We start from the raw sequence: 20,318 nt of genomic DNA on the forward strand, positions 1-20,318 counted from the left end.
ACGATGATAAATGTTGAAACTGCATATGTTTAGTTTGCATAAACAATCATTATCTCTTCGTTCTCTGTTGATATTAGTGCAACATGAGCAGTTTATTTAGCCAAACCGCTTTTGTAATAGTTGTTCCGGGTTGTTGATGACAAAATTAAAATTGCTAAAAAAAATACAATTGCTGATTTGATTTAAATTCATAGATACCTAAGCTGTCAACATAAAAAAAGTAATAAAGACGTTTTAAAGTGCTTATTGATACTTGGACTTTTTTAAAATATTTATTTAAATAAATAAAAGACCATTTGCAATCAATCAAAGCAAACGCTGACAAATTTCGACTATAGCGGCTAATCTCAAGGAAAAATTGCTAAATGTGCGAAATGTTATCGTGAAGTAGTTCTTAGCTCAGAAATAGCTGCATTTTCTTAGGTTTTCTTATATAATTTTATAATAATTGTAAACAACGTTTTATTCGATACGCAATGAAAAGCATGTATGGAAGAATCGATGTTCCCGCCATGACGAGTATCTGTCAATGTCCATGCTGCCAGATTAAAAAGATAATGTTGCACTTCTTATTACGCGAAGTAGCAAATACTCGTCTGTAATATATAAATAATCATAAGTCATTTAATATCAAGTATCGCATTCTTATTGGATTTTACCGTAGTAACTTCACTCAGAAGGGATGGGGTCATTTTGTAACGATGTAAAATTAAATAGAAGCATAGACACTAGGGACAGCTTTTTAACTTAAAATAATAATACCATTATAAAAATATTTTTAAAATAAAATTACTTAACAGAATCGATATAACTACAATTATTGGAGAGTACGTAAGCTTCAAGGATTGTATTCGAAGTAAGTCTTACTGTATTTGCTGGCCCAATTATAATTTATTTATTTACGAGACAAGCGAGCAAATGAAACCATATCATAGTAACCACTTTAAAAAATAATGACCGATTTTTAGACTGTAGCACCATCCACGTGATGATGTCCATTGTGCTTGTTATCACACTGGGCCACTAATCATCGCAATTAATCAATGTAAAATATAGCTTCAATCAATCAATCAATCAATCAAAGGCAAGACTTATCTTGCCTTTGATTATAAAAAGCAAATGAAATTTCGAGAGTATCGAGCATTATTAGTTAAGCAAAAAAAACGAACTGTAAATCAAAAACGAATGCAAACTCCCTATCGCGTGAAACGGTTTGAATATTAAAACGTCAAAAATAATGTCACTTTTATTGATTTTATTTATTAGTCTGTCATGTGTGTTCAAATGCTTTGTAACTGTTCTAACTTCTAAGCGATTTACCTTGTTTCTTGTAATATACATATAGGTAGATTTCGTTTTGTTTTTTTTATGTTGGCATTAGTATTTTGTCATTATTTATTTTTTTTTGTCATTTTCGGTTTATACTTTTAACTAACGTATATTGTTGTAAATTAAACGCTATGTAATATAATCCCGTCAGGATTAGTGTAGACGTGTGGACTGAAAATCAATTGCAATCAGTCCAAGACCTAATTCATTCCATTTACATAGTTGCTTATTTTTTTAAGTTCATTTACTAAGTTCGTGCTTTTTTTCTTTTATGCACATTTTAGTTATGACAATTCTCGTTATGGTTAAAAAACGTAATAATTACGATATTATAATTTTAATATACCAGCTGAATTTCACGATTTCGTTCTGGTAAAATAAGGATTTTATCTCGATTTAAATAATTAACGATGTATAAGTATATACATCGACATACTATAAATCTAAAATAGTTTACTTTTACACGCATTTTTAAATATTTTCACTGAAGATTTCCAACAGATATGGTTTTACCTGACTAATAATAATAGGAAAGTAACTAATTAACTATGCATAAGATACACTATAGCCATATACAAAACCGGCAAATTTATAAAATTTCTAGATTGTAAAAAAAATAATACAATTAAAAAGAAATTATTTTCTTTTTTCCATCTCAATCGTTCGTTATCTGTTCTTCATTGTTCGATCAAAATTTTATTCTTTGTACTTAGATTTTTTTCAACAAACCTTTTGTTATATTACAACAATTTTTATTTTTATTTATACTTTCTGACTAGTTATTCATTTTTTGATTAAAAATACATACAGTTACTCTATAATTAAATATTATAATAATTTGTTCCTTAAATGTAACGATAACGTTCACAGTTCTTTTTTCAAAGAACAATGCCCCGTTTATATATTTTTAATAATAATGATTAAAAAAAACTAAACGAAAAACAAAGATCGAGCACAGTTAAAAAAAAAAAGAAAAAAAAATTAATACCCGAGAATTTTACCAAGTTTTTACCGTTATAACGTTCAAAAAATCGACTTACATAAAAAAATAGTTGCTAATAATCATAAGCTGCTTACAATATTTGAATAATATCTAACATAATGATTATAGTTGTCATGTTTCGTGTATTTACATTTATGATTTTATTTTTCAACATGAAGTTAAATAATTTATCTTATACGATGACCCTAGAATTCCGTTGAACTTCAATTGGATATAATTGCCAATAGCATTCGGTCGTGTTCACTACAAACGTGTATACGATAAAGAATGTTTCTACGTTCCAAAAATAAAATGAAGTTGTGCCATGGACTTATTATATTCGTTTTAACAAGTTTTACTTATGTCTTAGCCGGTAAGTAATAATATAATTATAAAAAAAGAACGTGACATTCATCAATTTTACACAATAATTGTTTTTTTTTTTAATTTACACTGTGACTACAACTGGCCAACTCTTTTTTTTTTTTTTTTGAATAGACATACCATGTGCAGAGAGACAAATTCCAAAACAATCTGTGGTGTGCGTGTGTAACACAACTTATTGCGATGATATTACAAGAGAAATTCCTGCCCCAAAATCGTTCGTAACTTACACTTCGTCGAAGGTAAAAATTGTTTCATATTTTATATTTTATAAGTCCACTCTTCATAAAAGTATTCTTTGATATAATTAATTACTTTCATAACAGAGTACATTAACATCCTATAATCGAGAGATCGAGACTAAATTTATTAATTAGGAATGAATGATGACAGACCTCAAAGTACGGGCTTCTTCGCGATAATTTCTTGCCTCTGCCATAGACAATGTATTTATTTTTAACTAGGCTTCGTTTTTTTTTTAATTATAAATGTTTACTACTTCGGGATTTTTTTGTTTAAATTTTAAATCATAGATTATGTCACATTCTATATAGTAGCATTGTTATAAAAATACATAAATACTATTCTTCCTTGGGTTACAGAGTGGCAGGATTTTGTTTGAGTTGCTATTATTAGAACATTGTTGAACTAGGCTGGATAGCGTAGTAGGTTGTTTATAGTAAGCATATATTAATATTATTCATTCGTTATATAACTCCTCGTCAGTCTATAGAAATCCGAGACAGCTTAAGCTATGTAAATCAGTTATTAATTGTTTAATGATTATACACATTTCCTAGACGCTCTACATATCTACATATATATTGTGAATGCATATTGTAGATTCTACACGTAAATACATAGTAAATGAAAGTAATTAGGTAGGTAATTTATTTCACCTTGTTATTATAAGGTTAGACATGAATACATTCAGACATATTATATGTAACAAGATTATAAATTCAAACATCAAATCCATTTAAAAAATAAAAATTATATGACTAAAAAAATGTCATTAAACTTGTATAAGTATGACACAACTTAGATGTCACATCGGCAAAATTCGTAAAATCGATCACATCCGAATTGAGTACGCTATCCCAAATTTTTAATATTTATTTCTCAGGCGAATATGATCTTTGCACAAACGTAATAACTTGTAATATCATATGACCAAATGTATTCGTCAATTTGACTCGTCGATTTACATGCACTTGCATTCTCTGACGCTTGAATCTATAGCGACGAATAGCGTTGAATGGCGCGATAGGGAGCTATTTCTATTGGTTGTGTAAATCGGCAGTAATCGGTTTTATTTTCATTCCATTGCATTTTCCGATGCTACATCTAATTTGTGTCTTAGTATATGTGTCTGTAATATATATATTTGGTATGTGCGTATGTAACTGAGCTCCCACCAAACGACAATGATATTTTGTATGTACATAGTTATACTATTGTAGGGGAATATAAAAAAGCAGCTTGCATATTTTTTTTTCTTGACGTAAACTTAACTTATAAACAGTGCAATGGCAACCTACAGTTCTCAAAACACCTGTCGATTGTCAATTTGCGATACAATGGAGTACAGTTTCCATTTTTGAAATATCATCAATAACCGTTAACAGCTGGGTTGATACAAGTACCTATTTGTTACACCTCTTTGTATCAAGTTGATAAAATAAACGATCTCGGCATTATACCTAACAATTGCTTACATTGCATTGTTATTGTAAAGAAAAAGAAACCTCCCTCCCTAAAGAAACTGTCCAACAACAACAACAACAGCCTGTAAATTTCCCACTGCTGGGATAAGGCCTCTTTCATTAAGGAGAGGATTTGGAACATATTCCAACACGCTGTTCCAATGCGGGTTGTTGGAATGCACATGTGGCAGAATTTCGATTAAATTACACACAAGCAGGTTTCCTCACGATGTTTTTCTTCACCGGTGCAGGTACAGTGGTGCTTGTCTGGGTTTGAACCCGCAATCATCGATTAAGATGCACGCGTTCTAACCACTGGGCCATCTCAGTTTCCTTTTTGATAAGAAAACTCAATCAAAAAGTTTCATAGTGTCAATAGCTTTCACCAGAATCCAGATTTCAGTATTTTACGTCACGACTTTGCTTCAAATTTGAAAAGCCTATCATAGCCCACCCATATATAACATAACATTTTAAATTATAAAACATTTTTCATTGTATTACCTAAGAATTATTAACATTAAGGCCTTAATATTCTACGGATCTATTATCTACGGATTTTATTAATGTGACACGTTCAACGATACTTTATGTAACCAGTACAGTCAGTGTATATACAATATCTAGATAAAGTATAAAATAGTCTTTTCATATAGCAAGAATGATTCGTTAATTGATTTATTATTAGAGTACTCTGTCGAAAAAACCCCGAGAGTAGCCCGCTTCTTTAAACGGCTCACACACTGGGTACACTGCCCACGGCTATCATGCAAGCTCTTGGTCCTACGCCTGAGATCTGAAACTGATCGAAAGTCAACTCAGATTTGCTGTCCCTTTAATTTATTAGAATAATATATCCGCAGCGGCGTAGCTATCGTAGGGCCAGTTGGTCCAGTGCACCAGAGCCCCGGAGTTTAGGGGGACCTGTAAACTAAGGGAAATTATTAGTTGAAGAGGGATGGGAAAGAGAGGGTGAGGGCCCGATTCATTTTCTATGCACCGGGGCCCTTCCTCACATAGCTACGCCACTGTATGTCCGGCGTCATTACGCAGGAAATATTCTTATTGTAATAGCTAATTGGCTATCAGAATAATGCTATAGAACGTCGTAATGGGTTTTTCCTTGAGATATCTATGCCCCTATGACCAAAGCCATCTAGAACTTATCACCATCATCATACTGTGTTTGCCATTGCTATAACCAACAATGCTTGTACTGTAACATATAAATGAAATTATTTATTATATATTATTTAAAGTAATTCTTTTTCGACAAAAAGCATAGAAATATGTATTAAATTAATAATAATAAATAAAATCCTCTATATATGTATATACTTTTTATTGGCAGGATGGATTGCGCTTCAAAAAAGCCGGTGGTACCTGGATTGAATCAAAAAGTAGTAAGATTCTTATTCATATTACATTACATTAATTAACGCATAATTTTAGTCACATTAATGAACGAGTATAATAATTATTTAATTGAATAGAATCATGTTGTTCAACAACACTGGAAGTATTCCCGCACATAAAATACCAGAGAGTAGAAGGCTTCGGGGGTGCGGTGACTGATTCTGCCGGCATCAATTGGAAAGCTCTGCCAGCTACACTTCAGGATTATCTTATTCGGTAATACCTATTTAAAACATATTTATATAACATACGTACATTGCAAATATATAAATAAAACTTATCAAATCCAAAATAACTACGCCGAAAATTTCGCCAAGCTGTGCAAACATACATATAATTTACAATTGAAAAAAAACAATAGAATTTTTTTGATTTAACCTTGTCAGAAATGGTTAATGTTGCTATGTTATAATGTTAATTACATAATAATTTTCTCTAACATAAAATGGGTAAATTAAATTGAATAAAATAAACCTATACATTCAGCGTTACTTTTACATTTATACTATTAATATAGATAGCCTATTCCAATAAAAAGTAGGAAAAAAGTTCGACAAACCTAATATTTCCGTATTTCATACAACTTGCTAATAACTTAGCTATATTGTGCACTTCTACGAGTTTATAATTCATTGTCTTTTTTCCTGTTATTGTTTTGCAACTATAAGTTTAAGGAGATAACTGTAAAATCACAATTAATTTTTATTGTTATTTATATGATTAACCATAGTAAAGTAAGTAAAGTTACAGCCTGTAAATTTCCCACTGCTGGACTAAGGCCTCCTCTCCCATTAAGAAGAGGGTTTTGGAACATATTCCAACACGCTGTTCCAATGCAAGCTGGAGGAATGCACACACATGTGGCAGAATTTCGATGAAATTAGACACATGCAGGTTTCCACACGATATTTTCCTTCACCGCTGAGCACGAGATGAATTACACACCATATGTTATTGATATTATTTACACTTTATTATATTTGTTTACCATATGTGACTTTCTTATATCTAAAAATATAATAATATCTAATAAATAACACACATAATGTTATCTCTATACAATTACAGCCCCATACAACTTACGGCCTTTATTTTATTTTACTGTAAATATCAGGTTTTGTATTATTAACATTAAGTCCTTAAATATGTACAAATATGAAATAGATTGTTACGATATAAATCATGATCCCAGTGAATAGTTTTAATAAAATAGTAGCGTATCCCTGCTGAAGTGCTCAAAATCAAATCAAATCAAAATACCCTTTATTGTACATCATATATAAATAATTTAAACACGCCTGAGAAAGATGAACAAGAGGTGGCCTTATGGCTAAAGTAGCGATCTCTTCCAGGCAACCTTAAGGTAAAGGAGAAAAACAGACATAGAAGGAGGTAGGGATGTATAAAACAGATATAATCCGCGATCCTCTGGGCTAAAAATGAATCCCCCTGATTTAGATAATATTTTTATAAGCATAGAATAGGTATACTTCATAATTATAATATGCTTATCATGTTACATTCTAATAATAAGGATATTAATAGCATAATTGTATTTATCTATTTGTTGGTATATCTTAGTGAGAGTGCTCTGTGCAATTCCATCTGGTTTGGTACCACACACACGTCACATATTATACTCCCAAACGTCAGTACTCAGAATTGTGGTGCTCCGCTTTGAAGGATGAGTGAGCCAGTATAACTACAGGCTCGATATTGGATTGGTATTGGTATTACCACTTAGGTAGCCCATTTGATTGACCGCCTACCTATATCGTATCGAATCGAATGCGCAAATAACGATTAACAAAAGTAACGTAACTTTTAAAAACAGATTTAAAAAAGAATACAAGTAATTCCTATTTACCCCTTATTACTTTTATTTTGCCCCACTCCTAATAAGCTTTAGCTTATCACTTGTGTCAGGAGTGGGGAAGACAATAGCACAAGAGGTTAGGTTCCATCCTGCGACTTTTTTACATCGCTAGACGGCCCGCAAACCATTGCGCTATTGACGCTTGGTATTTGCACTGTAATTACTTTTTAAAGATCATCAGTTGTGAGAATCAAGTTTATGTTTTAAACATAGAATGGCACTTAAATCGGGTCGCCTCAAAAGGGCCTTACTTTAAAGTTTTCTTTGATAAAATGCTTTTTATTTGATGCCCCGGCCTGCCCTCAGACTTGGAGCTGATGTAGTAATTGATACTGTTACAGATCCTACTTCAGTGAGAATGGTCTCGAGTATAACATGCTGCGCGTGCCCATTGGAGGTAGTGACTTCTCGACTCACCCATACGCTTACAACGAACTACCAGTCAACGACACGCAGCTTACGAACTACACGCTCGCACCAGAGGACAACTTATATAAAGTATTACCTCATTTGTTTTACCATTGATGAAATTATCCAAACAAATGCCTTCTTATTATATCACAAATCCTAACTGGCAACCTTAATATTAGGTGTCTGTTAAACATGTAATAACACGGACTTAAACTGTATCTATCAGATCTCAGAGCGTAAAGATTTGGTGCTCAATATACCTTTTATATTACTCTTAATTCTCTTAAAGTAAACATAAATAGCGCTATCGTTAATAAGCGAAATAAAACAATAGATGTGCCACTGAAATTGAAGTGCCATTAGCAAAGGCAAAAAATATTCGGGGCCAATAAAAGTGTTGCCAAACTAAAAAAATTAATCACGGAGATTAATTTCAGATACCAATGATAAAATCTATCATGAAAGCAGCAACGGCTCCCGTACATATAGTGGCTACTACCTGGTCTCCTCCTCTTTGGATGAAGACTCATCAGACATATGGAGGCTTCAGTCGCCTCAAGCGTCAGTATTACCAGGCCTATGCGGACTACCACTTAAAGTAAGCGCTTAAATTAACAGGCGAGACACGATAGTCCTTATTAGAGTGTACTGTTTAGGATAATTAAATAACTATATATTATGATAATAAAATGGTTTTAAACACTTAACGCTTTGGAGTTTCACATCACATTTTAAATCACAATCAAATTCGTAGGAAATATGAAAGTACTTGTATACGACCGTAATTCGTTCACATCAAAACATGTGACTCCTACACTTGCGAAACCTTTATAGAGATTTGAATACGAAGACAAAAATCTGATACACAATTTTGCTATCCAACATGCCACTAATCTGATATCATCATCGCTATGAAATAAAACAAATCTCATATAAATTTCAGATTCCTTGAAAAATACAATCAATCTGGCATACCTGTTTGGGGCATCACGACAACAAATGAACCCATCAATGGAGTTCTATCAATTGCCCCATTTAACTCTCTCGGGTGGGATGTACAGGAAATGGTAAAACATAATTAAGAATATATTATTACATTAATAGATTACTCTTGGTGGTAGTACTTGTGCAGGTCATTCTAGGTAGGTACCATTCACTCATCAGATATTTTACCAGCAAACAGCAAAACACGGTTGGTGGCGCATTGGTTATGTAAAGAATAGTGAAGAATGTCATAGTAAGGAAAGCTGCTGGAGTCCAACGAAATACCGCGTGGAATTAATTTCAAATTTCAAAACTAAAAAGGAGTCCTTATGAGAGACTTTATGTAGATCAATAAAGGAGAAAAAAAGAAGCGTTAACACTACTCTGTATAACGGAAAAATTGTGTTTGTCGCAATTAAAAATATATTAATAAATTTAACGTACTTATACAATAAAATAAAATATGTTTTTAGGGTGAATGGATTATGAACAACTTAGGACCAACGATCCGCAATTCTGCGTTTAAAGATCTCAAAATATTAGCTGGTGACGATCAGAGAGCGACCATACCGTACTGGTTCAATGTGGTGAGTTAACAATTTTATTATAGCTTAATGTAGTGAGTTAACACTTGTATTATGTTAACAGTCATTACGTTAGACATTAAACACGAATGTGCAATAACATACATTTTGTATCTGAAATCTAGGCAAAGGTGTCAAAATTATTGAGGAAATTAAAGAAAAAGTTTGTATTTCATGAATGATCAAACTAGTCAACGAAACTATATTTTTTGATCATTTTTATGTTGACAATAATAACTATATTATTAGATAAAAAGCGTTTTTTTTTTGTATACGTAAACTATATTTTATCACTTTAAATGTTACGTAAAGTCCATTCCACGAAACGAGCTCCCTAAAGAAACACGTACCTATACTAATTTGGTTATAGTTTCTTAAAATTGTTTTACACTGTCTAACATCAACATGCCGCATTCATCCATTTTTTTAATAGGATTTCGATTCATGGAATCACACATAATTGTATCTTTTTATTTTTATACTATTAGATGTTCGCGCGTTACCCAAAAGCATTAGACTTCGTCGATGGTATCGCAGTGCACTTCTACACTGACAACTTTATACCCGCCGCTGTTTTTGATGCGGTCACAGCAACGCATCCTGAAAAAATCATTTTGGCGACTGAAGCTTGTCAAGGTACAATAAAATTAAAATGCAATAAGTATATATTTTATGAAAAATAAGATACATATTTATGATTTTTTCAACTTTTCAATTTGTGACAAAGATAATATTGTGTACTTAATATTTGAAGGTAGCTTCCCGTGGCAAAAAGAAAAGGTACTTCTCGGTTCATGGGACAGAGCGAAATCATACATAGAAGACATTTTAGAAGTAAGGATACCTTTAAATGTTATTAATTATTTTGTGTTATTTACAAAATCATGGATGCAATTATATTCATCGATTACCCTATCTTTCCCTACTAAAAACATTTTTGACTCTCGTTTAATCAGTTTTTATTATTATCCCTAAGAATTGCTCAAATAAAACTTGCAAATTTACCTAGTCTTTAAATCTAAAATAGAAAGAAATACAGTATAAGTGATATTCACTTATACTGTATTTCTATCTCTTTGGGGCCCACTTTGAGAGTGGTATCCTGGACTTTAGCCCTTTGTAACCTTAAAGTATTAAGACTATTTAATATTATTTTTAGGATCTGAATTACAATTTAGTTGGATGGATAGATTGGAACTTGTGTTTAAATATGCGTGGAGGACCAAATTGGGTTGAAAACTTTGTCGATTCGCCGATAATTGTGGATGAAGAAAAACAGCAGTTTCTGAAGCAACCGATGTTCTACGCTATGGGACATTTCTCAAAATTCATACCACGCGGCTCAATAAGGATCAAAGTTGTGGAGAATAAACATTTCTTCGTTTCACGCGTGCGTCATGTGGCTTTTATAACGCCGAAAAACACGATTGTGGCTGTCCTATACAATGAGTAAGAATTATTTTACCTATGCGAAGTTAAACGTTAATTGTTAATTTAAAACTAACATATTTTTATTTCTTTCAGTGGACAATCCAGAACTATTCATTTGAAAAATAGCGGCAAGCAAGCGACTTTGAATTTGCCAGCACACTCTGTGACTACTGTTGAATTTCCATGTGAATAAAATATCCTAATAAAATAACTGTACCCATATTGTAATGCGTACGAAAAGTTATAAATGTTATATGTTGACATCCAGTTATTATAATAGTCTATATTTATTTATTTTTCAAGGAAATTAATATATAAAATGTTAATAACTTACACGTAAATGGAACCTTACTCAGTAAAGCTTCCTACTAATTCTAACAACGGTGTAACGTTTATAATAGTTAATAGAATTGTAACATGTTTTGTTCCTTTACTTTAAAGTTTGTTCAGTTAAGTTCTAATTTCAATTTTGTAAAATTGTACTGTGCTTTATGTAGAATCTTGAGCAAATAGTCCAATAAAAATATAAAAAGTAAAAAAGCGTTTTTATAAAATCCTTAGAGATACGCAGTATAAAACCTTGTTTTGTGTTTTCCAAATTATAAGGTGCATGTGAGATCGAAATACTAGTTTTCTATCCAGTTGAATAGAGAAATCATGCAACTTGTTCTATATTGTGTTTTCAAGTCAATAGGTAGTTCAATATTTTTGTCATTTTCTAGTGAATGATATCATACAGTTTTTTTTTAATGGCCTCGACTAACTATTCATGGCATTCCAATTTATACTGTGCGTCTACCACAAATAAAACATATAACATAGTGTCATCATTGGCTAATTTATATTTAGTTAATCTATATTATGAAATATTTATGAAATATGAATTGAATGAATATGCCCTTTTACATAAAGCGCTGCTAAAGAAGCGGAATCGTCGCGGGTGGCGGTAATTTTTTTGTCACTTCGTCGTGTAGACCTTTGCTTTGATTTAATATAAAATAATTTCGCAAAAAAAAAACAGATTAAACGTCTCTGTCACTTCATGACTTCATTTGTCAGTGTCAAATGTCATCAAAAAATTTAACTCGAACTTGTTATTGCTGAAGTTTTGAAAGTATCCTATTAGAAAATAATTATAATCATGGCAAATTCCAAAGACGAGCCTGCTTTCCTTGCTCATCAGTGTTATCTAAAAAAAGACTACGCCGGTGCAATGCAACATTTAAACGAATTGGAAACTATTGTCGGCAACAACAGCAGTTTGTTGAAACGAGTACAACACAACAAAGCTGTTGTCGAATTTGCCATTAGTGACATGAAAAATATTGATGCATTCAAAAAATCAATTACACAATTCACAGGACTTAATTTTTCTGAAGTTGATATTAAAGATACAAATATACCTTGCTTGTTATACAATTACGCCGTGGTGCTATATCACTCGCGCTACTACTATCAATGTACAGTCGTATTAGAAAAGTTATTAACCTGTAAGAATATAAATGACACTAAACTGCATCATAGAATCATACTATTATTGCTTGAAGCTACATTGTGTCGTAGAACATATGAAAAGACATTAGAAATAGCCAAAAATCATGGTGAACCCCTAAAGTCTAATAACGAAGTGAGTGACTTATATGAAAGGTTAGTTAGTAGAGCACAGCTGTATCTTGGGCAAAAGGTTAACTTAAAGCCTGATTCTATTGAAAACATTTTTATCATAGCCCAACAGAAGTTTCTGAATGGTGATACAATAGATTCAGCTAACACACTTGGTCAATATAAAACAATGAAATTTAATTATGATTTAAAAACCCAAGGAGAAGATATTTGGGCTGCTATCAATAACAACCTTGGTGTTATATATTTGTCTATAAAAAAACCATTTTTGGCCACAAAATACTTTCAACATGCTGTCAAAGAGCACTTCAGGGCCATGGAAAGTGAGGACAGTGAAATGTTGATAGCATGTAAGGACAGACCATTATATGTGTATAATTTGGGGTTAGCATTGTTAGCTGCTAATAATTCAGAAGGAGCATTTGAGTGTTTAGTGGAGGCTGCTCGTCACTATCCAAATAATCCTCGGATATGGCTGAGATTGGCAGAGTGCTGTGTCAAGAAATGCTGTAATGAAGAAGCTCAACAGTTTACCGTTAAGAAACTAGGTAGTGGCCCACATACAAGAATCCTTCTATCAAAAGAAAATAAGGAGAAATATTCAACATCTGGTGAATCATTTGCTATTCCTTCACTTTCACTGGAATTTGCAGCACTTTGTTTGAGAAACGCAATAAGTTTACTTCCCGATCAGGAAGCGGTATCTGACACAAGTACAGCTTCAATTCAAGCACCACCGGGCCCACCTATAAACTGGAAACAGAGGTGCGACCTAAAGAATTCAATATTAGTCCTCCAGAGTTACATATTTCTTTATTTGCAAGATCCTCTGTCAGCTCTCATGAGTGCAAATGAATTATTGAGTCAATCAGATGCAACAACTTGTCAGAAGGCATGGGCACACATTTATGCTGCTGAAGCATTAATTAACTTAGACAAAATCACAGATGCAGTGGATCACTTACATCCTCCTATGATCCATGATTTAGTTTCAGTCCTACCATCTCAAATGAGAGATATGATTGCTGTGTCCGTTTGGGCTAAAGCTGCTGTTTGTCATATATTAAGAGGTGATTTAATTACAGCAAGGAAAATTTTACTACAAATCAATTCACCAAGAGTTCTACCACTACAAATGTATTTGGAAATTTGCACAGGGAATATTGAAAATTGTCATACAATATTGCGAAAGATTCGTATATCCAATACATCTTAACCTTTATTACATTCAACTATTGTCTAAGCTGTTCAGACAGAGATTCTGTCAATTACTATTGAATATATTTATGATATTGTAACTTATTATAAATTGAATATTTTGTATTAAATTATATACAAAACTTTTGTTTTTTGAATTATAAATCTTGTTGAAAGACAAATTTAAATGAATATAGTATTAACTCTTACATTGTAAGTACTGCAAGGTTTTATATTGGTAGTGGGTTTTTAGTTAAATGATTATTATATTTGATAAAAAATGAATTTCCTATAAAAGAAGGAATTAAAAATTGTAGTTGATACATTTATAAAACGTGATATTGTGAATAAAATCACGCTGTCATTTTTTTTGTTACAAATACGCAAATAATATAAATATATCTCGAAATAGTAACTCAAAAATAATCCTACCCTTTATCTAAACAATGCATAGACGTAAACAATAACGTCAATTGGCCGCGGGGCAAAGCAAAATAAAGGTAATATATGCGGCTTTTAAGTTATATGTATAATGTGTAGAATACTTCGCTTTATGAAGATTTTCATTTTTAACGTGCAATAAAAATAAATTAAATATGCATATGCAATGATGTTTTTATACGAGGAGATTATAGATCAGATTTAGAATTAATGGTAAATAAAAATATGAAATTGTCCTTTTTTTTTAATTCTCGGTTAATATTAAGTGTAACGCTTTTATGTTTTAAAAAAAAGAATGAATTTGATAAAATAATTTGAACTGAAAACAATAATCATTATTGGTAACACAGGCACTTAATGTCATATAAATTTCAGTTCAAACAAAATGAGCGAGCTTTGTACACATCGGTTAACAAGTAGTAATTAATAACGAAAGTTTCCTATTCATAATTGATTCATAAAATCCTCTTTAAAAATGAAATTTTGAATTGCATTTTTGTCAATTATTTAATAATCGAATATATTAATATAAATTGTATTCAATAAAGTTTATGAATGTAACATAATATATTGTTTATTTTTGACAAAATATCTTCACACTGTATAGAGAAAAATGTCTAGGAGATTAACATTTCTTCTTGCTGTGATGGTGGTATTAATTTACTTTTCGTTAATTGTGTTTATGTTACGGCCCTTGCAAGGAGCTAAAAGTTATTATGGAAATAACTTAATAAATCACCTCGGTTTACGAGAAACACCCAGGGTGAATTGGTGTAAACAGCTACATCGGAGATCTCCGCCGTCTCCAAATGTGGTAGCTCTTGTGTCATACCCCGGGAGTGGAAATACTTGGTTAAGATACCTACTGCAACAGGTTACAGGTGTGACATAATACTGATATTGGATAGAATACCTTAAATATTGGAAAGGTTCAATTAAATTTTTAAATTAACTTTATTCAAATACAATAAAACAAAAACAACAACAACAATTATTCAAAATAATATTAAAAAAAAATAATACAATATTTTAAATGTAAAAAACATGTTTTACTGTGTTTTTAATTATTTATGTTAATACATATTATTAATTTGTCTTTCTATAATATTTTTTTGAAATTATTAAACAATGATTACAGGAATTGTAACAGGTTCTGTATATATGGATTATGGTCTTAGAATGCATGGTTTCCCAGCTGAGAATGTGACCGATGGATCAGTATTAGTTGTCAAAACTCATGAGGCTCCACCCATTGAAGTGGACAAATTTAAAGCTGCTATACTCCTCATCAGGAATCCTAGAGATGCTATTTTGGTAACTATGATACATTGAACTTATTCATTGAAATTAATGTTTGTTATGAGTTTCTTCCTTGCCTATTATTTTATTATATTTCAAATTGAATACATTTAAGCAACTCTATTTGATACTTTTAATTTCTTTTTAATTTATGACTGCCATAAAACTGAAAAAAAAAGGAATAGAATTTGAAGACAGTATCTTACATAATTTGACTTTAAAATCTAACAAAAAAACTTAAATTATTATTAAAACAAATATCTATAAAAGTATTAATTTAATTTAAAACATAAGAAATCATTCAAAATTATTAAACAGTCTCAGAAACTTAAAATGCATGTTCTGATTAATATTACCGCTTTTTGATTTGTAGCTTTCATTTAAATTAAAAAATTTAATTGCAATTTAAAAACTAGAATATTAAAATCACTAACATAACAAATGACTGAGTTAACAAAAAACCATGTATCTTTTCCACTCGCTTGTTTAGAGATTGAGTTATGTCTCAACAAAGCTATCTATATTAAAATTATAAATGCAAGAATATCTGTCCGTTAATTTTTTATACTTAAACTTTGTATGAGGAAAGGATGTAGGCTGCTTTTTTGATACATCCCTCTAGAGTTATTTACAGTTGAATAAATTTCACACAGGCAATATTGTATATGCAGCTAGTAAAGAAAAAAGCTAAGAATAGTGTATTATTGACAATTACATTGATGAAGTACATGGTTAAAATATAACATATATATATTTAATACTTTTATGTTGTGTCATCTTTCAGTGTTCTGTGTTGCAGCTTTTAACAATATGCTTCTGCACTTAAATGAAGTTTGACCGGTAATTGTTTTTTTTTGTTTTTCATTTTTAAGTTCTCTTTATATTTTTTCTGCATTTTATGATTGTTTCATATATTTATTTTTATGAAATATATTAGAATTAAATTTGTTTTTAATTTATGCACATTTAAAATATTAATCACTAAAATATGTAATATTTATATATACCATATTCTAATGACTCTATTACATTGTGCACAAATAATTTTTTATAAATAAATCTTTAGTCATACACTAAATTCACTATTCCACTTAACAAATATCTATTTTAATTTTAATTGTAAAGTCCATTGACAACTTTGATGAAATTAAAAAAAAGGTTAAAAAATACGAATATCTCACATCATTTTAAGGTCAAAGTTGTTTATTTCTGTTTACATCTGCAATTGTCTGTATAAGTTCTTGTAGGATAAAACTCGATTATTCATATTACACTAGTAAATAAATAGTGTAAATATCTTAACTTAGTTAAATTTGTGTTTGTTATTGATTAAAATAATTTATTTATGTATTTATATTTCAGGCAGATTTTAATAGGCTCCACAAGGGTCATATAGGAACAGCTCCAAAGTCAGCATTTAAAAAATCTAATAAATACAAAAATTCAGGTACAGTACTTTAATTTGTTGTTGATGATATTTCTATAGGGGTTTATCCAACTTAATTTTACTTGATGTTTATTTTGTTCCTAACTATTTATATGAATACATCCTTACTTCATTGCCATGCTAATTTCTAATGAATAAATTTCTAATCATTATTCTATTCAAATTGTCATTATTTCTTTTACTGGCAATTTCGTCATCAACAAACAAAAATATGAGGTTTAATCCCAGCAAACTTAAAAGAAATTAAACAGACTTGGGGAAAATATTTTCACTGCTTGAAACTACTGCAAATATAATAAAGAAATAATATTTTTAGACTGGTCGACGTATGTATTTAATCAGCTTTCAACATGGGAGACTCTCCATCGGCTTTGGCTCAAAAGGTTCCTCGGACCGGTACATATAGTGTTCTATGAGATCCTTGTCAGGGATACCAGGAAGACATTACAAGAGATTTTGAATTTTCTCAATCATACAGTAACTGAAGTAAGTGTCTGTTTTGCCTGTTAAATTTTTTTTTTTTTTTTTTGTTATGGCATCACTTGGTATCTTGTCTAAAAACAATGTGTAGAGTACCTGAGATATAGAGTATATGTTTGCGAGAATCCTCATAGATGTAAAAGGTATAACAAAGTGATGTTGCTACAAAGGAAATTAATTTAACACTTTATTACTATTAAATCTCAAGATTAAAATAGTATAATAGAAATGCATAGATAAAATTAAATAACGTATATCTTAATTAAAATTATTAAATTATACAATGTGTAAAATGTGTAATGTAAATAGGTAATGGTATTTTGTTTGTACCAGGATGACATGAACTGTGCGGTGGCTAATCGCGAAGGAATTTACAGACGAAAGAAGAAATATCACGACTTTGAACCGTTTTCACCAGAAATGTATTCTGCAATAAATAAAGTACGATATAGAGTTTTGCGTTTGGTTTCTGATTTCAGAAAAAAACAAAACTATACTGGCCTATACCACAGATAAAATTGCTATATATATGATATAATAGATAATTGTACAGAGTTATATTTTTTAAAAACGAATTTAGGTAATGATAATGTTACTCAATATTAGTAAATGTTATATTTTTAATATGTTATTTATTTAAATCAATTTTACTATGTAAATCATCGAATTTGTAGAATGCTTATTGTAGATATTTCCAACTATTTAATTTTTTTTGTACAATATATATATTACTGGCCTAAATATTAATAGTATTTACTAAACCTTAATATTAATTATTTAATTATGACACATCAAACTGCGAATTTTAACAAAAATATCGTATGCTTATGCATTTTTATGTATTTACGTAATATTGTAAGGCCTACTTTTTTTGTAAACGGGTGAAACGGCGCTATCGAATCCTATTAGACGAATAAGTTATCATTACGAGTGTTTCACGAATGTACAAACTAACATATAAGATAAGAAGTACTACTGAACTGACATAATATATAGATTACAATTTTATTTTATTTATAGTAAATATAAATTTAATTATGATTCATATAAGATTTAAGTTCCTTAAATCGCATGTACATATGTTATTTTTAATTACTTTATAATAGAATTTAGTAAAAGCAGTTTAATGTTCCACGGTAATAAGTTCTCCCCTTAATGAGAAGTTTAATTTTTTGAGATGATTTTAAATTGTTTTGTATGAATATTTGTGGTATACCCATAGATAAAATGTTTGGTCATTTAATATAGGTACATAAAAAAATATGATGGCCTAAAAACATTTTAGAATTTTCGTTTGTTAATAGTACTTTTATGTATATTTTATGTAAATAAATAAAAAACGCGATTTCTAAATCTGATGCAAGCATTTACTATTTTTTTTTAAATATATGTTTATAGTTCTTAGATGAAATGTTTAATGCTCATTATCTAAGTCATATTAATGTTTTAGTGTATAAATATCGTTACAATATAAAATTAAATGTTGTTTGTGGTATTCTAATTGCTAATTTTAAACATGAATAATATCTAATTGTATTAAAAATTATTTAATTAATCAGTCATTAAATTAGTTTTTTTTTTATTCTAGAACTTTAATTATAAATATAGTTAAATTAACGATCACGTGGCTACTCAAAATCCAAATCAAAATAAACTTTATTCAAATAGGCTTTTACAAGCACTTGAATCGTCAACAATTAAGTGAAGCTACCACCGGTTCGGAAAGTAGATTCTACCGAGAACAACCGGCAAGAAGCTCAGTTACTCTTTTTCAACATTTACAAAATACAGTCATATTAGTTAAATACAATTATATATGTATGTAATGATGTTTTCATTAAAGTAAAGCAAATAAAAGTAACTATACTTTTTATAACAATACAGCGGATAGTCACAGCTGTTGTGAAAAGGTGAAAGTTTCATAGTTAGTTTATTAGTTGACTGTCGAGGAGTTTCTTCGTCTAAAGGAATCCAATATGAATCAGGTTATTGATCATAAAAAACAATCAAACTTATCAATGAACATGAAGTAATAAGCTTAATGAACATTTATGTATTCTTAGGCGACAAGTGATGCATCCCACCCGATATATGAACATATATAATAATTTTATATGTTATAGTGATGATTTCTTGTGTAGTTTTTATTACCTCTTATTTTGCCAAAGATCATAATCAATCCTATTTATAAAAACCACAACCAGAATTAGTATTATTTTATTGTTATTATATAGTAATATTTTTTTTTGTTACTTGTGAAACTATTATTACAATGTGAGTCATTAAAAACTGTACGCTTGTTAAAAGTTTGTACAGAACACACATACATATGTTATTTGCTGTGTTATAGTTTTTATGTTAAAACTTTTTTTTTTACCTATATTTTAATTGAATAAATAAAAATTATGCTATGTATATATGTGTTACGAGTGTTTTAATGTAATTGTTTTGTTTCCTTTGACCTATGCTAATTAGTTAAATGTTGTTATTTAGTTGTGTAATGTTCTATTTATTATAATAGTGATAATAAGTGACGGTGTTTTTGAATAGGACGTACTTTGGGGTCAATTCTACTAACGGCTATAATACGTAAACACAAAACACAAAAATAAACTATAGCTCAATTCTAAGTAAGGTCAATTCTACTTATTTATGTTGTTTGATATAAGATTCCGATTATATTTCTTTCCAAATCGAATAGGAAAACTTTTTGTTAGTAGAATTGGCG

General features: G+C 30.2%; 3 protein-coding genes across 3 annotated transcripts; all 3 read left to right on the forward strand.

Moving 5' to 3' along the window:
- The first annotated feature begins 2,526 nt into the window (after positions 1 to 2,526).
- Positions 2,527 to 11,508, forward strand: LOC124533106 (lysosomal acid glucosylceramidase-like). The gene is made up of 12 exons (XM_047108269.1): positions 2,527 to 2,684; positions 2,810 to 2,937; positions 5,753 to 5,804; positions 5,895 to 6,033; positions 8,035 to 8,191; positions 8,542 to 8,702; positions 9,048 to 9,171; positions 9,562 to 9,675; positions 10,161 to 10,308; positions 10,427 to 10,506; positions 10,832 to 11,121; positions 11,197 to 11,508. Exons 1-12 carry the CDS (start codon positions 2,600 to 2,602, stop codon positions 11,294 to 11,296), a joined length of 1,578 nt encoding a protein of 525 aa, XP_046964225.1. The 5' UTR covers positions 2,527 to 2,599; the 3' UTR covers positions 11,297 to 11,508.
- A 679-nt stretch (positions 11,509 to 12,187) lies between these two features.
- Positions 12,188 to 14,066, forward strand: LOC124532949 (CCR4-NOT transcription complex subunit 10). Its single transcript, XM_047108085.1, has one exon. The coding sequence runs from the start codon at positions 12,245 to 12,247 to the stop codon at positions 13,940 to 13,942; it is 1,698 nt and encodes a 565-aa protein (XP_046964041.1). The 5' UTR covers positions 12,188 to 12,244; the 3' UTR covers positions 13,943 to 14,066.
- A 581-nt stretch (positions 14,067 to 14,647) lies between these two features.
- LOC124532950 (WSCD family member AGAP003962) lies at positions 14,648 to 19,051 on the forward strand. Its single transcript, XM_047108086.1, has 5 exons — positions 14,648 to 15,245; positions 15,503 to 15,678; positions 17,026 to 17,110; positions 17,427 to 17,596; positions 17,924 to 19,051. The coding sequence occupies exons 1-5, from the start codon at positions 14,978 to 14,980 to the stop codon at positions 18,104 to 18,106; spliced, it is 882 nt and encodes a 293-aa protein (XP_046964042.1). The 5' UTR covers positions 14,648 to 14,977; the 3' UTR covers positions 18,107 to 19,051.
- Positions 19,052 to 20,318: the final 1,267 nt, after the last annotated feature.

The sequence above is a fragment of the Vanessa cardui genome, chromosome 10 (genome assembly GCF_905220365.1).
Source record: "Vanessa cardui chromosome 10, ilVanCard2.1, whole genome shotgun sequence".
Taxonomy (NCBI): Eukaryota; Metazoa; Arthropoda; class Insecta; order Lepidoptera; family Nymphalidae; genus Vanessa; species Vanessa cardui.